Raw genomic sequence first — 19313 nt, forward strand, 5'->3', positions numbered from 1 at the left:
AACACCATCTCAATTAAATAATATTTCTAAATTAGTGCCAAACGTCATGTTGATAATACATTTAACTTGATCTATCTTTTAATTTATTCAGGATATGTTTGATTTAAACATTTTCTATTATTTTATCGAGATAAAAATAGATGATGAATATCTAAAAAGCTGAAAAATTTGTTGCATTAATAGGCAAATTAAGACCAATTTCATGGGTTCCAGGTTGCGATCTTTTTTAAATAAATAATTCTATTAAAAAAATTTTTCATAGTAATTTATATTATTTTTTTTTATAAATAAAGTTGATCTTTATTTAATACTACCAGCTTGACTTTAAAATACATAAAAATAATACTTTTTATTCAAAATTGTACTTAGATAATATTTTAATTTATTGTGCCTTTAGAATGAATATTTTTGTATAATTTGCATTAACCTGTAAAAAGTAATGCTGAAAATTAAATGATTCATAACTATATAAACTCAACATTCTAACTTTGTTTGATGAAATTTCTTTGACCTCAAAAAATTTATACTTTTTTTTTTAATATATATATTCATTTTCATTATTTTTTGAAAATTTTTAATCCTAAAATATATTTATATTTTGAAGATTTCTGGTGGTTTCCTTCAACCTTAATATTTTATTTTAAATTACTACATTGAATATAAAAAGAAATTTTTTATCTTTTTTTTCCGTTATTTTATTTTTAGTAAATTTAAATGCCCACTCAACAGATGTTAGTAAATATTATATTAATTATATTATTCACCAATGTATTATCAATTGACAATCCTAGGAATGTCTCGGAAAGTACATTAGACATAGCAAGTGATGCAGCTGAATTAAAATATTTATTACATGAGATTAAATCTCAGTCTGCAAAGAAGTTTGGAATTTTTTCAGATTCATTAATTATCTCTGGTGTTGAGGAAATGAAAAAGGCAACTTTTAATGATGGAACAGAAGCATCAATAAATAGAAAAGTATCTGATGATCTTTTTGAGAATGATATTCTTTTAAATATTGAACAGGCTCATGAAATTTTAACTGAAGTTAAGAATGAAAAAAGGTTACTTAAAAGGCAAGCCCAACCAGGGTTAAAATTTATGTGGACAAATAAAAAAATTAGTTATGTTTTTGGATATAATGATTATATTTGGCAACAATTAATAAAAAGAGCTTTATCTCATATTGAGGAACAAACATGTATAAGATTTTTTGAAAATGGTCCAACTTATGATAAACTTCAATTTATACGTGGATCTGGATGTTGGTCAAATGTAGGAAGACAAGGTGGTCGTCAACAAGTATCTATAGGTTATGGTTGTGATTCTGTAAGTTTATTAATTTTAATATATAAATATTTTTATAGTTGGGAATTGTTGCTCATGAAACATTACATGCTCTTGGATTATGGCATGAACAATCAAGATATGATAGAGATGATTATATTAGAATTGATTGGACAAAAATATTTAGAGGTACACAAAGTAATTTTGAGAAACGTACTCCAGTAACAAGTGATAATATGGATATGGCATATGATCTTGGATCTGTTATGCATTATGGATCTAAAGCTTTTAGTACAGATTGGTCAAGTTATTCAATTGTAACAAAAAATTCTATATATCAACAAACAATTGGACAAAGAAGAGGTATATCATATAAAGATGCAAAGATGATTAATTTGCGTTATTGTATGGATATCTGTAAAAATCAATTAAAATGTATGAATGGTGGTTATACTGATCCAAATAATTGTCAAAAATGTCGTTGTCCAACAGGATACTCTGGAACATTATGTAATCGTGTTCAAGCAAGTAGTATTCGTTCATGTAATGGTGGTGAATTAAGAGGAACAGGAAATTGGAAAATACTTACTAGTCCTTACCTTAATGCAGGAATTAATTGTTTTTGGAGAATTACTGCTCCAGCTGATAAAAAAATAGAGTTAAAATTTGAAAAATTAAATTTCCCATGTTCTGATGTTTGTGATAGTTATATTGAGGTGAAATATCTTTCTGATAAAACAATTACAGGAGCAAGAATGTGTTGTTTACCACCAACAAAATCTATTATTACTAAAGAAGTTGGTACAGATGTTATATTGAACTTTTATGGAGACGCCTCTGTTCAAAATGGTTACCATGGATTTTTAGTTAAATACCGTATATTAAGTAAGAACAACCGTGCCCTTGTTATAAAAAAAAACACATTAAAAAAACAAAAACACAAATTAAAAAAAAGAAAAAATAAAAATCACAAAAAAAAAAATAATCGCAAAAAAATATAACAAAAGTACAAAATTCCCTATATCACATAGTCTACTTTTTACATCATCCTACCAACAACACTTTCACCAATCCTTTTTCACAAATTGTATAAAATTTTTTTCAAAAACAGGAAAAATATTTTGTACTATTTGATAATTTCACATTTATAGAACAAAAAATACCAAAAAAAAAATAAAATTATCATCTTATAATTATGATCTCTCGCAAGTACTCCATCACAAAACCACAATGCACTAAAATTAAAATATAAAAAAAAACCAGAAAAATAATAAAAAAAACTTTTTTTTTTGTAGCTGAAGATGAAAGTCCTGTTGAAGGATATTTGGAAAATCTTTTAACAACTACTAGCCCACAAGAAAAGGGTGAATGGTCTGCATGGGGAGAATGGAGTACTTGTTCACGCCCATGTGGTGGTTGTGGAACTCGTATTCGTGTACGTGCTTGTTATCCAGAACACCTTAAATGTGATGGTGATTTTCAAGATACAGAATCATGTAATCAACATGTTTGTAAGACAATTGATACAAAAAAAAATCAAAGATGTATGGGAAGATTAGTTATGCCTTGTGATTTAATGGAAAAACTTGATTTTGGTACAACAAGATCAAGTGACTCATCAAAAGAAAATGATATTCCATATCTTCCAACTAATAGTAAAAATTTACACATAGTTAATAAAGGTAAAAAATTAATGAATAAAAGAAAAAAAAGATTTGTTGATGGTGATAAACAAATGGAAGAAGAATCTATTTGTGAAAAGTAAGTAAATAAATAACATTTAATTTTTATTATATCTTATTTTAGAAAATTTTCATACAATTGTCCAACAAACCTATTGACAATTAATGTTGATTGGAAAAAGCCTAATGACAACTATCAAATTGGAATGTGTTGCTCAGGATACAAGCCAAATAAAAGTAATGTGTGTGTCCTAGTATAGTAAATTACAATTATTTATATAGTAATATTTAAAGATATTTTTAAACAAAATTTATTATAATTATTAATTTAAAATCAATAGAAAATATACATTCCATTTATAAATATATATTTGTCGTTCTTAAATTTTAAATATTTTATTATTAAAATTCTTAATGTATTTTATTAATATATTTTATAAATAAATAATTTAATTTTTATCTTTTTTGATAATTCTTTTAGTATAACCAATATACAGGGCGGTCCATAAAGGTTTTTCCATTAGATGAGTACATATATCCTGAAAATGATTCTTGGCTGTCCCCTGGTACTCATACTTATAATACTAAAGTTTCAAAAATTCTTTTTATTTTATAGTAAAGTTATTCATAATATCTTAGTAATTATCTAAGAGTACCTAATATTAATAAAAATTTTTATAAAGGCTTAGAAAAATGTACGTTTTTTTTTTCGTTAAAAATTTATCAATAAAACATTATTTTATTTTAATAAAAAAATATTTCTTTATCATTAGTTAAGTATCTTTATAATTATCAAATAGTCTTAATTAATTTTTGAAAATAAATTATTTTCTTTTAACTTTATAAAATATTAAAATTATTATTAATTTCTTTTATTTTCATTAAAAAAATTTTTTTTATCATTAAACAAATATTTTTTTTATAATATTAAAATGTTTTTAATTTTTTTTTTTTTAAAAATACACAAGTGAATATTAATTTATTTTATTTTAAAAAATTACCATATTTTGATTTTTTACTATGATAACTAATTTTTTCTTTCGTTGGTATTTTATATACCATTTTTGTTCAATGGGAAGACCCTTGTAACCACCCTGTACAAAGTAACATTATAAATTTAAACATAAAAACGCTTTATAGATATCTTTTCATGTTTAAATTCGTGCTCCCCATCTATTGACAGATTATTACATGTATGTCACTCAATATTCCTACAAACATCCTATAACTATTCTTTATTCTCAGGAAAAAAAAAAAAAACAAAACCTTAGAATAACAAACTTGTACTTGTCCTATATTTTATATAAAACTAGCAAACCTCCACATTTTTACAATAACTTAGTCCATCCCTATATAATTTTTCTCTATACTTCGTTTAACTTTTATATATAGATGTTAGTTAACTATAGATGCTTTAAACAAACTTATATCTTAAGCGGAAAAATGTTTAACTACTGTACATTTGCGCAGATGTCGCTACGCGACGCATTATAGGATCGTTATTCCAAACATATCCACTTATTTGTTCTGCATAAATTTGCCGGAACAATAATATAAATTATCAACTTTTGTTTTTAGCAATTTTTTTTGCAATCTTGCAATTTTACAAATACTTTTAATTGAATTGTATATCTGTGTTACCACTTTTATCTTTATATTATTTTATGCTCATTTGCGGGAATGTCTTCTGATTCAACCAATCAAGAAATATATAACGATTCTTTAATACAGTCTAAAGAGGTAATTTAAATCAAAAATTTTTGTTTTTAGCTACTTTGACAATATCAAATAGAATTATAAAGTAATGGGGTGCGCAATGTAGTTTATTATGTTTAGTGAATTGTACCTTTATTGATTTTGCCTAGTGCTCAAATCTTTTTGAAGTAACTTTGTATTTATTATCAATTGTTATTTTATCACCCTTTTTTCATTTAAATATATTTTTATATCTAATTATATCTGTATTTATTTAGCAAACCGCAATATCAACCCCAAGCGGAATCAAAAGAGCATTTAAGGAGGAAGACGGCAATTCTTCATGTATGTTATATATATATTAATTCATAGTATCTTGAATTGATGTACCGGAATTTACGATATTTTTTAATCACATTATGAATATATTATCGTTTGTTTTACGGTCTATCAATTAATCAATCGATTATTTTGACAAAGGTAATTAATTTTCTAATATTTTCAGCATCACCTGTCTCCAAGAGGGCGAATACAGACATTATCACTGACAATATGAATTCTGTTCAAATTCAAAGACCATCTGGAGGTTTTGGTAATGCTCCTGGGATCATTCCGTTAAATCCAAGCATGGAAAATATTGGGCCAGGAGAAGATGGATCTGTTGAATTGATGGAAGTTCCTGACCATACAGTTGGGTTAGTTATTGGAAGAGGTGGAGAACAGATCCAAAATATTCAAGCAACTTGTGGATGCCGTGTACAAATGGCAACAACAGCAAATGCTCGTAATTGTAGAGAAGTTACTTTAACCGGGAATAAAGACGCTATTCTGTAAGTTATTAGTTTTTAAATAACATATTTATATTATTGTTTTTTTTATTTTAGTAAAGCTAAAAATATGATTAATGAAATTGTAAACACTGTGAAGCAAGGAAGTCCAACTTCGACACAACCTCGAGTAATTCATGCAGAAATGTCAATTCCAGGAAGGAAATGTGGGCTTATTATAGGTAAAAATGGTGATACCATAAAAAATTTGCAACAACAAACAGGTGCAAAAATGATGTTAATTCAAGAAACACATACAACTAGTGATCTACCTAAAATTTTAAAAATTAATGGTGCTTATGAACAAGTTGAAGCTGCAAAAAAAGCAGTTCTTGATATATTGAATGCACATGAAGTTAACAACGGTGGTAGCAATAACACACCAACAAGTCAAGTTACTCGTCCTCAAAGTCAACGATTTACTAACCCAAGTGAGGGTGGTTCTTATGTTGGTGAGGTTATTGTTCCTAAAACTGCTGTTGGTATGATTATTGGAAAAAATGGAGAAACGATAAAAAGATTAGCATTTGATACAGGTGCTAAAGTTCAATTTAAACCTGATTCAAATCCTGAAGGTACAGATCGTACAGCAGTCATACAAGGTACTGCAGAACAGATATCTATTGCTACAAGACTAATATCTGAAATTGTAAATAAATGTGGTGGAAATGGACAAAATCAAGAAACTGTATATATGCCAGTACCATCTAACAAGACTGGACTTGTTATTGGTAAAAGTGGTGAAACTATCAAGTCTGTAAGTTTTTTATATTTTTTATTGTAACTATTTGAGCGTATTCTTAAGAACTTGTAAGAACTTTTTGGTAGCTTATAGGTGTCATACATACGCTATATAAACGTAGATAGCTTGATATTTATTTTTGTTATAAGATTAACCACGGGGTTATTTCTTTTACAAATATTCATGCAATCTTACAAATAAAAAAATTTTTAATTAAGAAATTTTTTAATAAATTTTATTTTTTTTTAGCTTATTGCTGAATCATCTGCACATATTGAACTAGCTCGTGATTATCCTTGTGATGCGAATGAAAAAGTTTTTTCTATTAAAGGAACACCGTACGCAATTAGTCTTGCTCAGCATCTTATTCGTATAAAAATTGGTGAAGTTTCTGTTGGTACACCAATGCCTAGTTATAATCCACAAATGCAAGGGCATGTGTATCCAGGATATCAAAATCCCAGTTATCTACCAAACCAACAATGTTTTTCAGGAAACAATCAACCAACTCAATGGAATAATCAAGAAGCATTTTATCAGTTGGGAGGCAATTTTACTGGCTCAGCTCCATATGGAAGTGGAATGGGTTACAACTCACAACAAAGTGGACAGATGCAGAATGGACAAGCTCCTACAACTCCAGTTGGTGCTGTTGGAAGTGTTCCACAAAGTCAAGGAAATCAACCAGATTACTCAGCAGATTGGGCTCGATATTATAGAAGTGTTGGAATGATAGAACATGCAGAAGCTATTGAAAAATTGTTAAAAAAGAATACTAATGGGGCTGGAACAGGACCAGTTAATGGTAATCCAGCTACATATCAAAGTAATTTTGATGGAAATAGAGGAATGAATGGACAACATGGTTCTGGGACACAGTCATCTGGTCCATACAAATATCCTCAGTAATTTAATTTCTAATAATATAATATTTTGTCAACTTTTTGGTTTCTCAACCAGAAAATTGTTAATTATGATTTAATTGTAACCTATTTTAATTTTAATTTTTGATATATCCTTTTGCTATAGAATCGATCTCGAGATTGAAATTAACTAATGTTTTCTCTATATAATTATTAATTTTCTTTTGCTTTAATTTTTTTTTTTTGAAATTTGGCCTACGGGTGTGGTATTGTCTGATTTTTGATATAATTTTCATTTTTTTTTACTGCTCCAATCAATCCTTAAGTATAATATAGGCGTGAAATTGGCAGCATATATTTTTTTTTCGATTTTATAAATTTTTATAAACTTTTCTAAGATAAAAAAATGTGCTGATAAAGAAAGTGCAATTATTTTTTTTTCATGAAATAACATTTCCACATAGACATTGCAAAAAAAAATGCAAAATTAGCATTTGATACAGTATAATGATTATAAAGAAAAATTTGATTTAAGGGTAAGAGAACATTTGTAATGCTAACTTTCTGTAAAAATTTATTTTAAAGATAGATGTAAAAATTTTCAAGTTTCTAGAAGTCTATTACTTTTTTTTAGGAAAGGACCTATCAATGAAATGAGAAACATGTCAAAGCACTTTTTTTTTATCTATATTTTAATTACTGTATTGTTTTTATTTGTTTTTAAATCTAAAAGTAATTTGTAAAAAAAACTAAAATTTTTATTATTAACTTTAATATATTTTGTATTTTAATCGATCATAACTTCTTATAAAATATATTTTTTAATTCATATGATTATATAAAATTGAATTATGTATCATGTGTCACTAAAAAAACTTTTCTTTGAAATATAAACTAGAAAACATTATTTATCATTTTAAGAAGTTTCTTAAAGTTTTAATTTCTAAGTTTAAAAAAAGATTATTTTAGAAATTTTTTTTTTGGCTACAATTTTAGAAAAAAGTTTGATATTAATTTAGATATTTATTGTCATATTAATTTTATAGAAATCGTTCAATAATTTTTTAAGTTTTATGTAATTTTATTGATCAAATAATTTATATAAACAATGTATAACTAAATTTTTACAAAAAGGAGATCTAAGGAATATTGATTAATTATTATTTGTTGACTGATTACTATTTTTTTTTACCATTAATATATGACATTCATCATTACTTTTAACTTTAAGTGTTAATTGTTTTCCTCTAATATTTGTATTTTTTGGAGATCTTTTACCTAAATAAACAAGGTAATTTGTAGCACTAAAAAAAAAATAAATTAAGATATAGGTATATTTTTATTTATTACCTATTAATAGTTACTAGGACGTTGCTGAGTTTTGCAAGAAGATCAAATATATCTGTTGGATCTATGAATACTTCCCAAACATCCAATGAAACTCGTAAAAAATGGAGAATTAAAAATTTAAAAACAATTATTACTGCCATATAAGAGGCAGCTTTTTCATTATGATCTCGTTGACTTCCAGGTGCCAATTGCATTCGTCTTTGATTACTTTTCATAACAGTTATTTGTGTTAATGCTAATAATGTAGCAGCTAAAATAAATGGTATAAATGATTCTAGTGTAGTTTTTAAAATTAATCTATAAAATGTTTTATACATAGGATTAATTCTTAAAGGTGTTGGATTTGCATTTTTACTCCATGTTGATGTTTTTTTATCATAACAATCTTGATAACTCATTTCAAAAAATATTGGTATATTTATTAGTATTGCTAATCCAACAACAATTAATGGAATCTTGTAGAATTTTATTTTTTGTGTGAAAGAAGATGAATTATTTATAATTGTATATATGGAACCATCTATTCCATTAAAAGGTTTAATTACAGCTAGATATCTATAAATAACGATAAGTAATGTTAACCAAATACTACTTGTTAAAGTAATAGAGGCTGGGCCATGAAATATTACGATAAATTTATCCATTTGTATAGGTATTTGAAAAAGTTCAAAAAATGAAGTAAGTGAATAATACAATACAGCTACAATTAATAAAAGACAATCCCAAATAAATAGAACTGTCATACTATAAAAAAAAATAAAAAAATATAATAATTTAAAATATATTTAACATACTTTGCAACCAATCTACGATTTAATTTACAAGATTGTAAAAATAAAATTGCTTGAACATTTCCAATGACACCAAGTATAACACAAAGTAATGTTAAAGGTCCATCAACAATTAACTCGGCACTATTTTTTGATAACGGTTCACAATATGTTGTGTTATTTGATAAAGACATCTTAATTTTATTTATTTTTATATATATATTTATTCAATTTTTATTTCAAATATGTAGTTAATTACTATAAAAAAAAAGAATTAAAATTAAAGGATTGATTAACTTAAAATAATGTATATAGATAAATAAAATATATAGAATTTTTATAATAATTTTAAAAATATTTACTACAAAAATTTTTTTAATTATAAAAATATTATTTTTATAGATATAAATGCAGTTTGAAAAACCTATCCAAAAAATATCCTATAATTTTAAACTTGTTATGTATTTTTAAATTATACTTTCATCTTTCTTAAATAATTTAAAGAATCCTAATAATTTTAAAGATTATAATAAATTACAAATTGTATGAGTTATGTAATTAAGAATAGGTTTCTTTAAAACAATATATAATTATAAACGTATAACATAAAATCGAAAAAAATTTAACTAGGAAACTTTAACTAACAAATTTAATCATAAATCAAATTTAACATAAATATAATAAATTATTTATTTAAATTATTTCTAAATAATAAAATATTTAAAAAAAAAATTAATAAATAAAAGAATTTAATATAATATATTTATATAAAATAAAAATAAGAAATTTACATGTATTATTTCGATAAAATGAACTTTAAAAATAGTGCATGCTGCATTTAAAAAAAAAAAATTATAATGACAAAAATTGAAAATGCGATCAAACTTTTATTCATATTTAATAAAATACATTTTTTTATTATTTTAATATCACAATATCAATCTATATTTGATTGAAAAACATATATATTACATTAATACTAATATGATTTTAAGAGAACATTTATGTTATGTAAACTAGGACTTTGAAATATTAACAAAGACATTTCGTTATTTATTTACAAATTTAAAAAAATATTTTTTATTTTTTTTTTGTTTTTAAATAAGAAAAATTTTGTTTTAAGGAAGGCAAAAAAATTTGTTTGTATTTTACGGAAAAACATTAATGAAACTTAATATAATTATGATTTTGTTAAAGAAACAATTTTACATTAAAATTTAAGGTTTTTAAAATAAATTTTTTTTTTACTCTAAAATATGTATTGTAAAAATTTTAAAAATAACTTGTTAGTTATTTTTTATATAAATATAAATAGCGATATATAAGATTATTTTAGCTGAAAAATATAATAAACTTTTAATGCCTATTGTTAGTTGAAGGTAGTTAAATTGCTACAATAAAAGTTAACATTATTATATTATATTTTATGATTAGATGGAGATAAAAAAAAATATGATAATGACTAGAAGGAAGTAAAAAAAAAATTTACATTGAGGAAGAATTTTTTTTTTTTTGAAAATCAACTTGGGAATAAAATATATCCTTGATAATTATTTTAATATTGAGTAGTGAAACCTTTCTTTTCTACTAAGATTGTTAAGCTTAACTTATATATAGTTAGAAAATTAAAATTAATAAAAAAAAATAAATATGTTATAAATTTATTATTAATAAAAGTTATATTTTAAAAATTATTTACTTAAATATCCCATTAATTTTAATAAAAATTATGTTAATAATCTGTGAATTATTTGATCATAAAATATTATATATATTATTGTTAAAATGTATTATATTTTACAATATAATAATACTAAGAAAAAAGACTTTAAGATTGTTTTATGTGAAAGTAAATAATATTATTAAAAAAAATATGTTTTTTTGGTAATATTTAATTACAAATTACAGTAAAAAGGATGACACTTTTAACCATAATTAATTATAGTATAAGTAATTATACAAAGCTTGCACTAATATTAAAATAGAAAGTATAAATATTAATTTTATTTAAAATAAATTTAAGTCTCGAAAAATTACTTATTTGTTTAAGTAAAACATAATTATAAAAACATAATAAATATTATGTTATACTATAAAATATTGAGTACTTAAAAAATAATTAAAATGTATTTTCAACAATTCATATATATTTCCAAAAACAAAAATTACATATAGCTATATTTTTAAATAAATTAAATTACTTTATAAAAAAAAAATTTTTTTTTTTCTGTTTTATAAAAGAAAATATACATTTAAATAATAACAGTTTTTAATAAGATAAAAATATGGTTGGTGGAAATTTTCATATGTAATAATCATAAAGAGGTGGGAAATTAGAAAAAAAAAGTGATTAAATGATATATAATATGTATTTTAAATTAACTTAATTGTATCTTCTTACTTTAAGACAAAGAGATTTTTTATTTATTTTTAATAAATTTTAAATTATTATATTTTAAAAACAGAAGATAAGAAGAAATCAAGATGGTTTTAGAAAGTATATTACCCACTTCTTTTAGTAGTATATTTGTTAATATATCTTGAATTAAAATGATGAACAAGTAATAGAGAGATAATTTAATATACAATATGATATCAAGATCCATCTTTGTTCTCAATGAATTTAAAATTAAACTAATTATTCTAAGTAAAACTTATATATAAGCAATAAATGATGATATAATAAATTGTTTCTTGTATATATATATGTAGAAAAACAAATTTCCCAAAAGAATAAAGAATTCAAATATTTTTAAACGTTTATAAAAAAAAAATACAATATTGAGATCTTATAAGATAATAATTTTTTAATAGTTAAAATATTCAATATAATGTATGTATATATGGATGAAATATTTTAATAGAATTAATAACAAAAGAAACTTATGAATCACCTTATTTTTATGCTAAGTATATTTTAAATAATTAAAAATTATTTATAGAAATTTTTTTAGGAATAACTAAATAATATTTTTAACTATTCAATTATTTTATTTCAAATTATAAGCTAATTTTAAAAAAAATATATTTATATAGTAAATTATTTGCTCTTATTAATAATAACTTTTAGGGGTATAAATTTTTTTAAAAAAAATAAAAACCTATTTATATAAGCTATCTCAAAGAGAGATAAAACTTTACAGTAAAAAGATAAGTTCAAATCAAGACAAACTTAATATATATTTTAATAATTTTTCATATCATAAATAATTTGATATCATTGTTCTTATAAAAATCTGATATCTATCGCTTATCTAAGCAATCATCACCAATAAATCTTTTTTTTTTAAATTTACTATATGATATATTTTATTAATCTGTTTTATATACATTATAAAAATAATAAAAGCAATATTTTTTTTTATAAAGCGTCAAAAAAGTAATGAATTAAGATATATAACATTACGTTTTCGTGATAAAAATAAAGATATTTATAAATTCTGTTTTTTTTTTCTAAATTTGTATTATTTTCATTATATTAAATATAAAAAAAAATATAGCTTTGTCTATGTGAATTAAAATAATTCATGTGTTAAAAATTATAATAGCCCATGTGTGAATTTTATAAAATTAAAAAAAAGAAAACTATCATAAATATTTTCTAATTAAGTAATATTAGTTTACTTTTAATTAATTATATTATTGATAAAAATATATTGTTTATTAATTATTATATTAAATTTGTTTTAAATAAAATTTTGTTGTAATATGACTAAAAAAAATTTTTTAAAAATATCTAAATTTATATTTTACTGTGAATCATGATTTAAGACTTAAAGAAAAAAGTTTAAAAAGTTTAAAAGGTTATTTAAAAAAAAAAAAGTACTTTAAAGCATCATTTTTTTCATAAAACGTTTTGAAATATATATTTATTTTAATTAAAAATAAAATATTTTATATCTTTGTTTAGAATTTTTTAACAATTTCTTATCTTTTAAATCTTTTTAATATTTTATTTTAACTATTTTCTAAAAATAATATTTAACAAAAACTAAGAAAAAAACTTTTAATATTTTTTTTATATTAATATTCTAACAATAAACTTTGTAGAATAATTATATTTATATCAATAATATAATATAAAATGGCATTTTCAACAATTATGGTAACATTTAAATTATCTTGGCATTAATATTTTTAATAAAAACAATTTATAATAAAATGTCTTAATATAAAAATTTTTTTAGTTAAAAATCAATGAATAGTATAAAAAAAAAAATTTATATATGAGATCTTTATTTACCTTAAGTTATATAAAATAAAAAAAAACTTTTCAAAAAGTACACCCGATTTAAATTTTTTAAAAAAATGATTACATTTATCCTTCACACTAATATATGTTTTTCTAAGCTAAATTACTTGATATTGTTTGAACATCTTCATGATCATAACCAAGTAATAATGATTTATCAGATGCTATAAATCTTGATATTCGTAACATTTGTACAGCAGTATTAACAACCATTTCTCTTTGTCGTTCTCTTGCTTTTTTAAGTCTTCTTGTTTCAAATACTGCTTTTATGACAACAAAAACAAAACAATTTGTGGCTGAATTTAGAATAATTAATAAATCTGCTACATCAGTTAATAAAAATTTTTGACCATAAATAAGTTTAACAATTTCTAAAAATGTTGGAAAACACCTTAATACTACAAATTTTCCTAATAATAATGCGCTTATCAATTGAAGACTTTTTGTTTTATCTTTATCAGAAAAAAAAATACTATTTCTACCTTGTTGAAGTAATATTAAAGCTCTCCTATGCATCATCATTTTTAGACTATTAATAGTTTTATATGTAAGTATTGAAATTATTGTAATTGGACCAAAACTTTGTAATATTGGTAATAATATTGAACGATAAAATATAATATAGTTTCTATTTTCGATTAAAGAACTAGTTTGAACCTAATAAAAAAAATAAAATTTAAATTTAATAATATTTTAGCTTACAATTTTAACAACATAACCGGTAGAGTTTAAACATTCATCAACATAATATTCAAAAGAGCATGGAAGTGATATTATAGCTGATACAATACTTAATAAACACGGAATCTTTATTTTAACAATTGAAGATTTAACATATGAAGTTCTTCTTTTTTTTTTTGATGACATTGATTCATGACTTATAAATGATAAAGGTCTTGAAACAGCAAAAAATCTTTGAGCTGTGACGTAAATAAGCATCCATGTCTTTAAAAATATATATAATATTAAAATATATTATTATTATAATTTATATATATAAAAACTTACAGAAGCCATGTGAGCACATGCTAACAATCCGTTTAAAATACATGCTGATAAATATGGATTGTATTTAAGTTTATTAAAAACCCAATTCTTAAAGATATTTTTATTATTTGAATATTCATCAAGCCACAAGACAAATGTATAAAGATTATGATGAAAAAATGATATTACAAGGAGCACAACATCCCAAAGTGCCAATGCAATTAGACTTATTGTTGTTGATGTATTAATTGTAGATTGAAAAACAACTTTAATTGAATGAATATTTCCAAATAATCCTAAAGTTAAAATTATTATTGATATTGGTCCTTGAATCCATATAGATAAATAATCTGAATCTACATTATTTTTGATACTAATATACATTGTATGATCATTATTACAGGGTGGCAATGATGATTCTATATTTAAATTATTCATGTTTTCATTTGAAAAAAAAAATATTTTTAAATTCTAGAAAATAATTTTGAAAAAAAAAATAAAATTATAATAGTTATGTTGGAAATAAAAATTAATAAATAACTATATTTTAATAAATATATTTTTATCTTTAAAAGTAAGTTATTCACATTTCAGGAATTAGACGTAATATTACACTAAATTTTAAACCTGATAACAACATTTAAATGAAATTAATAATAAAGAAAAAATTTGAGTTGTAAAAATGATAAATACATATATGAAAAAAAGTACACTTAAAAGAAGTAATAGAGAAGTGTCATTTTTTTTGATTTTATTGTAGATCAAATGTCATTCATTATATATAAATTGAAAAAGATTTATAGATAATACTATAAAAGGAAGTTGTTTTTATAGAATAAAATTTTAGGCAAAAAATTATTAGATTATCTTTACAATATAGAAAAAAACACTTAAATATTTGTTTACAAATATTTTTTTTCTTTAATTTGTAATAATTAAATTGATTTAAAAAAAATATTTTCTATTATTAAAGAAAATATTTTTTTTTCTGAATTCTAACATTTGGTTTAAGCCATAAATTTTATACAAAAGTTATATCAAAAAAAATTAATATAATAATTATGAAAAAAAAACATAATTTGATAATATGTAATTTGGACTATATAAAAAATACAATGTATACTTTAGATAATAATTAAAAAATAAAATAGTAAAAAATATAATATATTTTGATAGAAAATGACTATTTATGAAAATTTTAATAAAGTGAAAAATATTTATAAGCTTTTTAAATTTTTAAATAAAGTGATGTTTGAAAAAGTTGACTTTTATTAGAAGCTTTTATAAAGTACTATATAACACAAAGAACAATTTTAAATTTTCACAATATTCTTTATTATAATTTGCTTAATGAATCATAAAAATTTAAGTATAGGTTATGTTGAGAAGATATTAATATTAAATTTTTCATAATAAAATAAAACTTTTTTTTAATATAAATATTTTTTAATATTTGAAAAATTTGAGTTACGGTAAATTTTTATTAAAAATTTAAATAAATATTTAAGGTTTTGATTGACATTTTTAATAAAAAGAAGAAAAAAAACAAAATTCACATTAAATTATTTTTTTTTTTTTTTGATAAATTTTAAGTATTACAATACTAACATTTTCTTCCACTTAATTTATATGTAAAATAAATAAAATGGTTGTTAAAAGTTTTGAATTTTATCTGTTCAAAATTAATGTTGGGAAATTGCTTTTTGCATATGATTTTAATATTTAAAAAACTTTTTTTTTTTCTCAAAAATTTGGATGGGAAGTATAACTAGATTTTTTCAAGATTCCAATATTTGGATTAAAATTTAAATAATTGTTAAGATAATATCAAGTTAATAAGTTGTTAAAGTGAAACATTGTTATACTATACTCATTAATTTCTTAACTAGATTTAAAATTTTATTGTCATTAAACAAAATGTAGATATTAATTATAAATTCATTTTAAAGAAAAAAAATATAATACTTGAATAATAATTGTATATTTTATTTATTCAAATGTTGCTAAGTCTTCTAAGAATACTTTCAAAAATGTTTTTTTATTATAGAGATTATTGTCTTTTACATAAAAGGCATTTAGTTGTTATCATAAATATATTTATGCTACTTTTATTTTTTTTTTTAATATTTACCCTGTATTAATATAATATTTTGTCTATCATTAATTGTACCTGATTAAACAAATCCATAGATTATTGTTTATAAGAAAAAACAAAGTTTTTATAAAAAAGCATACTTCAAAAAAAAAATTATATATCATTACTTTTCTTAATACAAGGATATTACATATATAATAACAAAATAATATTAAAACATTTTTATTGTTAAAATTAAATTTCTTTCTTTAAACAAATGAAATATAATTTGTCATGGTACTTTAATTATTTTAAAAATATTATAAAGTGTAAAATTTAACTGACACAATGATGAATTTTTAATAATTTTTATAAATAAAATTTTAATAATATATTTTATAATGTAAAAAAATTACTTTCAAATATATAAAATAAATTCAATTTAAATTTTTATAAATAAATTAAGATTGAATTGGTTTTCTAAGTCATTCCAAAATAAATACATATCCAGGAAGGGTAAATTATTAGTAAAAGAAATTTTTTTATCCAAATTAATAAAATAATTTGGTAAAAATATTTTTTCCCCTATTTTTATAATTTCAATTTTTTTATTAAAAAAATTTGTTAATGAATCGTTATTGGGTTGTCTTTTTAAATTTATAAAATCAATTAAAAGATTATTAAAATTTTTTTTAAATATTTCATCATTTTTGGTTGAAATAAATTGGCCTGTTGATGGTATTCCTAGAAAATACCAATACTCTGAAGTATGAGTTGAAGTATTTAGATATTCTTTTGTTTTTTCATCATACCAATTAGGATTGTAGTATGAAAGATAGGAAAAATAATTATTATGCATAAATTTATTGCGAAGTATGGCTAATTTTATTGATGGTAAATTAAATTTAACATCTGACAGTATCTGAAACAAAAAAAAAAATAATAATATATTTTTTAAAGATAATATTTTACCTTAGTATAAACAGTAAAAAAAACTTTTGTATCATTAATTTTTTTAATATTAAAATTTTTATAAAGATAAAAATTTAATATTTTTTCAATTAATTTCTTTCTTATTTCAATGTCAGTAATATAAAAAGTATCTTTCAATATCTTTTCATCTATGAAATTAGATAAAATACTTTCATTTAAGTATTTTATAGTATTATTATTTAACATCATTTTATTTATACTTTTTGCCTTTTTAAGTATAGCTATTAAAAATAATTATTATTTTAGTTTTAATTTAAACTTACTAAAATATCCAGCTTCCTCTGACATTAGTGATGTCAATGATATAATGTCTTTTGATTTTTCAACATTATTAATTACTCCTCCAGAAAAAAATTCCCCATTAATAGTTGAGCCAAATGAACCAAAATGAAGGGTATTAAAATTTTTATATATATTTTCAGATACTTCCAATATTTTAGTTAAACTTTTGTTTTGTAAACAATTAATTGTTGTTTCTAAAACATTATTTGTACATGAAAGTTTATCAATAAATTTTTTTGAATTTTCCTCCAATACATCAACATCAAAATTTGACCATTTTGATAAAAAACTTCCACTTAATTCAATAATTTTATCAATCATATGATAAGTAATTGGACTAATTGATAAAGAACCAGCTGAAGCACCACCTGCACTACCACCAATAATTGTAATTTTATTTTTATCACCACCAAATTTTTCAATTTCATGATAAATAAAACTTAATGCCATTGCCTGATCCCAAAAACCTATATTTTGTATATGATTATTACTAGTTTGATTTTTAATAAAAATCCAACCTAATGGACCAAGTCTATATTGAAGTGTCACAAATATAATTTTATTTGATATAAAAACATTTGATATCTCATCAATATTATTAAATAAACTACTTCCAATTGAATAACCACCACCATGAATCCATAAAACAACAGGAAAAAGTTTATTTTTTTCTACACTAGGTGTTATAATATTTATAAAAAGGCAATCTTCCGAAAAATTGGTAGATTTTTTAGTAATATTAATATGTGGAACACATGCTTTTGGATTTTTATCAGCCTTTAATATCCCATTCCATGGTACTTTTTTAAAAGGTTTCTATAAAATATTATTTTTTAAAAAAAAATATATATAATAATATGACAAACTTTAAATCTTCTTTCATTTATTGGTGGTTCAGCAAATGGTATACCATAAAAAAGGCATGCAATATCATTATTTTTTAATGTAAAATATTTTCCTTGTATTTTACCTAAACTTGTAGAAATAACAGGATACTCAGATGCTCTATATTTAGATAATAACAAATAAAATAAATACAAAAATATAAATATAAGTAATGGACTTGATTTTACCAATAAATGTACCATAAATTCTAAAAAAAAAAATAAATTTTAATCATTTTTATAATATTAATATTTTATTAAAAAGTAAAAAATAATAAATATCTTTTAATTGTCATTGTTATTTATAATTTTTTTATAAAAAAAAAATATTTAAAAGATTATCATTAAGTTAATGTTATCTTTAAAATATTTTAAGTTAAAAAAAATATTTTGATGTAAAAATAAAATATTTTAGAGTATAATTTTTACATCTACAATCATAGTAAATTTCTTTTAAATGTCTATATTTTTATTTATTTTATCTGTTAAAAATCACGAATGTTGTTAGACATTTATTTTATTATTACAATGTATTATTTCAAATTAAAATTTTTGATCATAAATTAAAATAAACGTCTTAAGGAAGATAATGTTTTCTACTATTTATTGTTAACACTATATCATA

The 19313-nt window shown here is 21.4% G+C and overlaps 5 protein-coding genes across 5 annotated transcripts; 2 read left to right on the plus strand and 3 right to left on the minus strand.

The window, feature by feature from the left end:
- Positions 1-714: 714 nt before the first annotated feature.
- On the plus strand, positions 715-3229 carry SRAE_1000124800 (Astacin-like metalloendopeptidase; the record flags this gene model as incomplete). Its single annotated transcript, XM_024648180.1, has 4 exons — positions 715-1329; positions 1368-2172; positions 2583-3048; positions 3094-3229. 4 exons carry the CDS (start codon positions 715-717, stop codon positions 3227-3229), a joined length of 2022 nt encoding a protein of 673 aa, XP_024502184.1.
- A 1420-nt stretch (positions 3230-4649) lies between these two features.
- SRAE_1000124900 (LD35640p) lies at positions 4650-7142 on the plus strand (the record flags this gene model as incomplete). Its single annotated transcript, XM_024648181.1, has 5 exons — positions 4650-4709; positions 4943-5009; positions 5170-5494; positions 5549-6248; positions 6483-7142. 5 exons carry the CDS (start codon positions 4650-4652, stop codon positions 7140-7142), a joined length of 1812 nt encoding a protein of 603 aa, XP_024502185.1.
- Positions 7143-8249: 1107 nt separating this feature from the next.
- On the minus strand, positions 8250-9410 carry SRAE_1000125000 (GPCR, rhodopsin-like, 7TM domain-containing protein; the record flags this gene model as incomplete). Its single annotated transcript, XM_024648182.1, has 3 exons — positions 8250-8400; positions 8447-9190; positions 9241-9410. The coding sequence occupies 3 exons, from the start codon at positions 9408-9410 to the stop codon at positions 8250-8252; spliced, it is 1065 nt and encodes a 354-aa protein (XP_024502186.1).
- Positions 9411-13561: 4151 nt separating this feature from the next.
- Positions 13562-14893, minus strand: SRAE_1000125100 (G protein-coupled receptor, rhodopsin-like family and GPCR, rhodopsin-like, 7TM domain-containing protein; the record flags this gene model as incomplete). Its single annotated transcript, XM_024648183.1, has 3 exons — positions 13562-14125; positions 14171-14413; positions 14477-14893. The coding sequence occupies 3 exons, from the start codon at positions 14891-14893 to the stop codon at positions 13562-13564; spliced, it is 1224 nt and encodes a 407-aa protein (XP_024502187.1).
- A 2340-nt stretch (positions 14894-17233) lies between these two features.
- On the minus strand, positions 17234-18892 carry SRAE_1000125200 (Carboxylesterase, type B domain-containing protein; the record flags this gene model as incomplete). The annotated part of the gene is made up of 6 exons (XM_024648184.1): positions 17234-17273; positions 17342-17451; positions 17502-17743; positions 17786-18271; positions 18323-18620; positions 18671-18892. The coding sequence occupies 6 exons, from the start codon at positions 18890-18892 to the stop codon at positions 17234-17236; spliced, it is 1398 nt and encodes a 465-aa protein (XP_024502188.1).
- Positions 18893-19313: the final 421 nt, after the last annotated feature.

This window comes from Strongyloides ratti (genome assembly GCF_001040885.1).
Source record: "Strongyloides ratti genome assembly S_ratti_ED321, chromosome : 1".
NCBI lineage: Eukaryota > Metazoa > Nematoda > Chromadorea > Rhabditida > Strongyloididae > Strongyloides > Strongyloides ratti.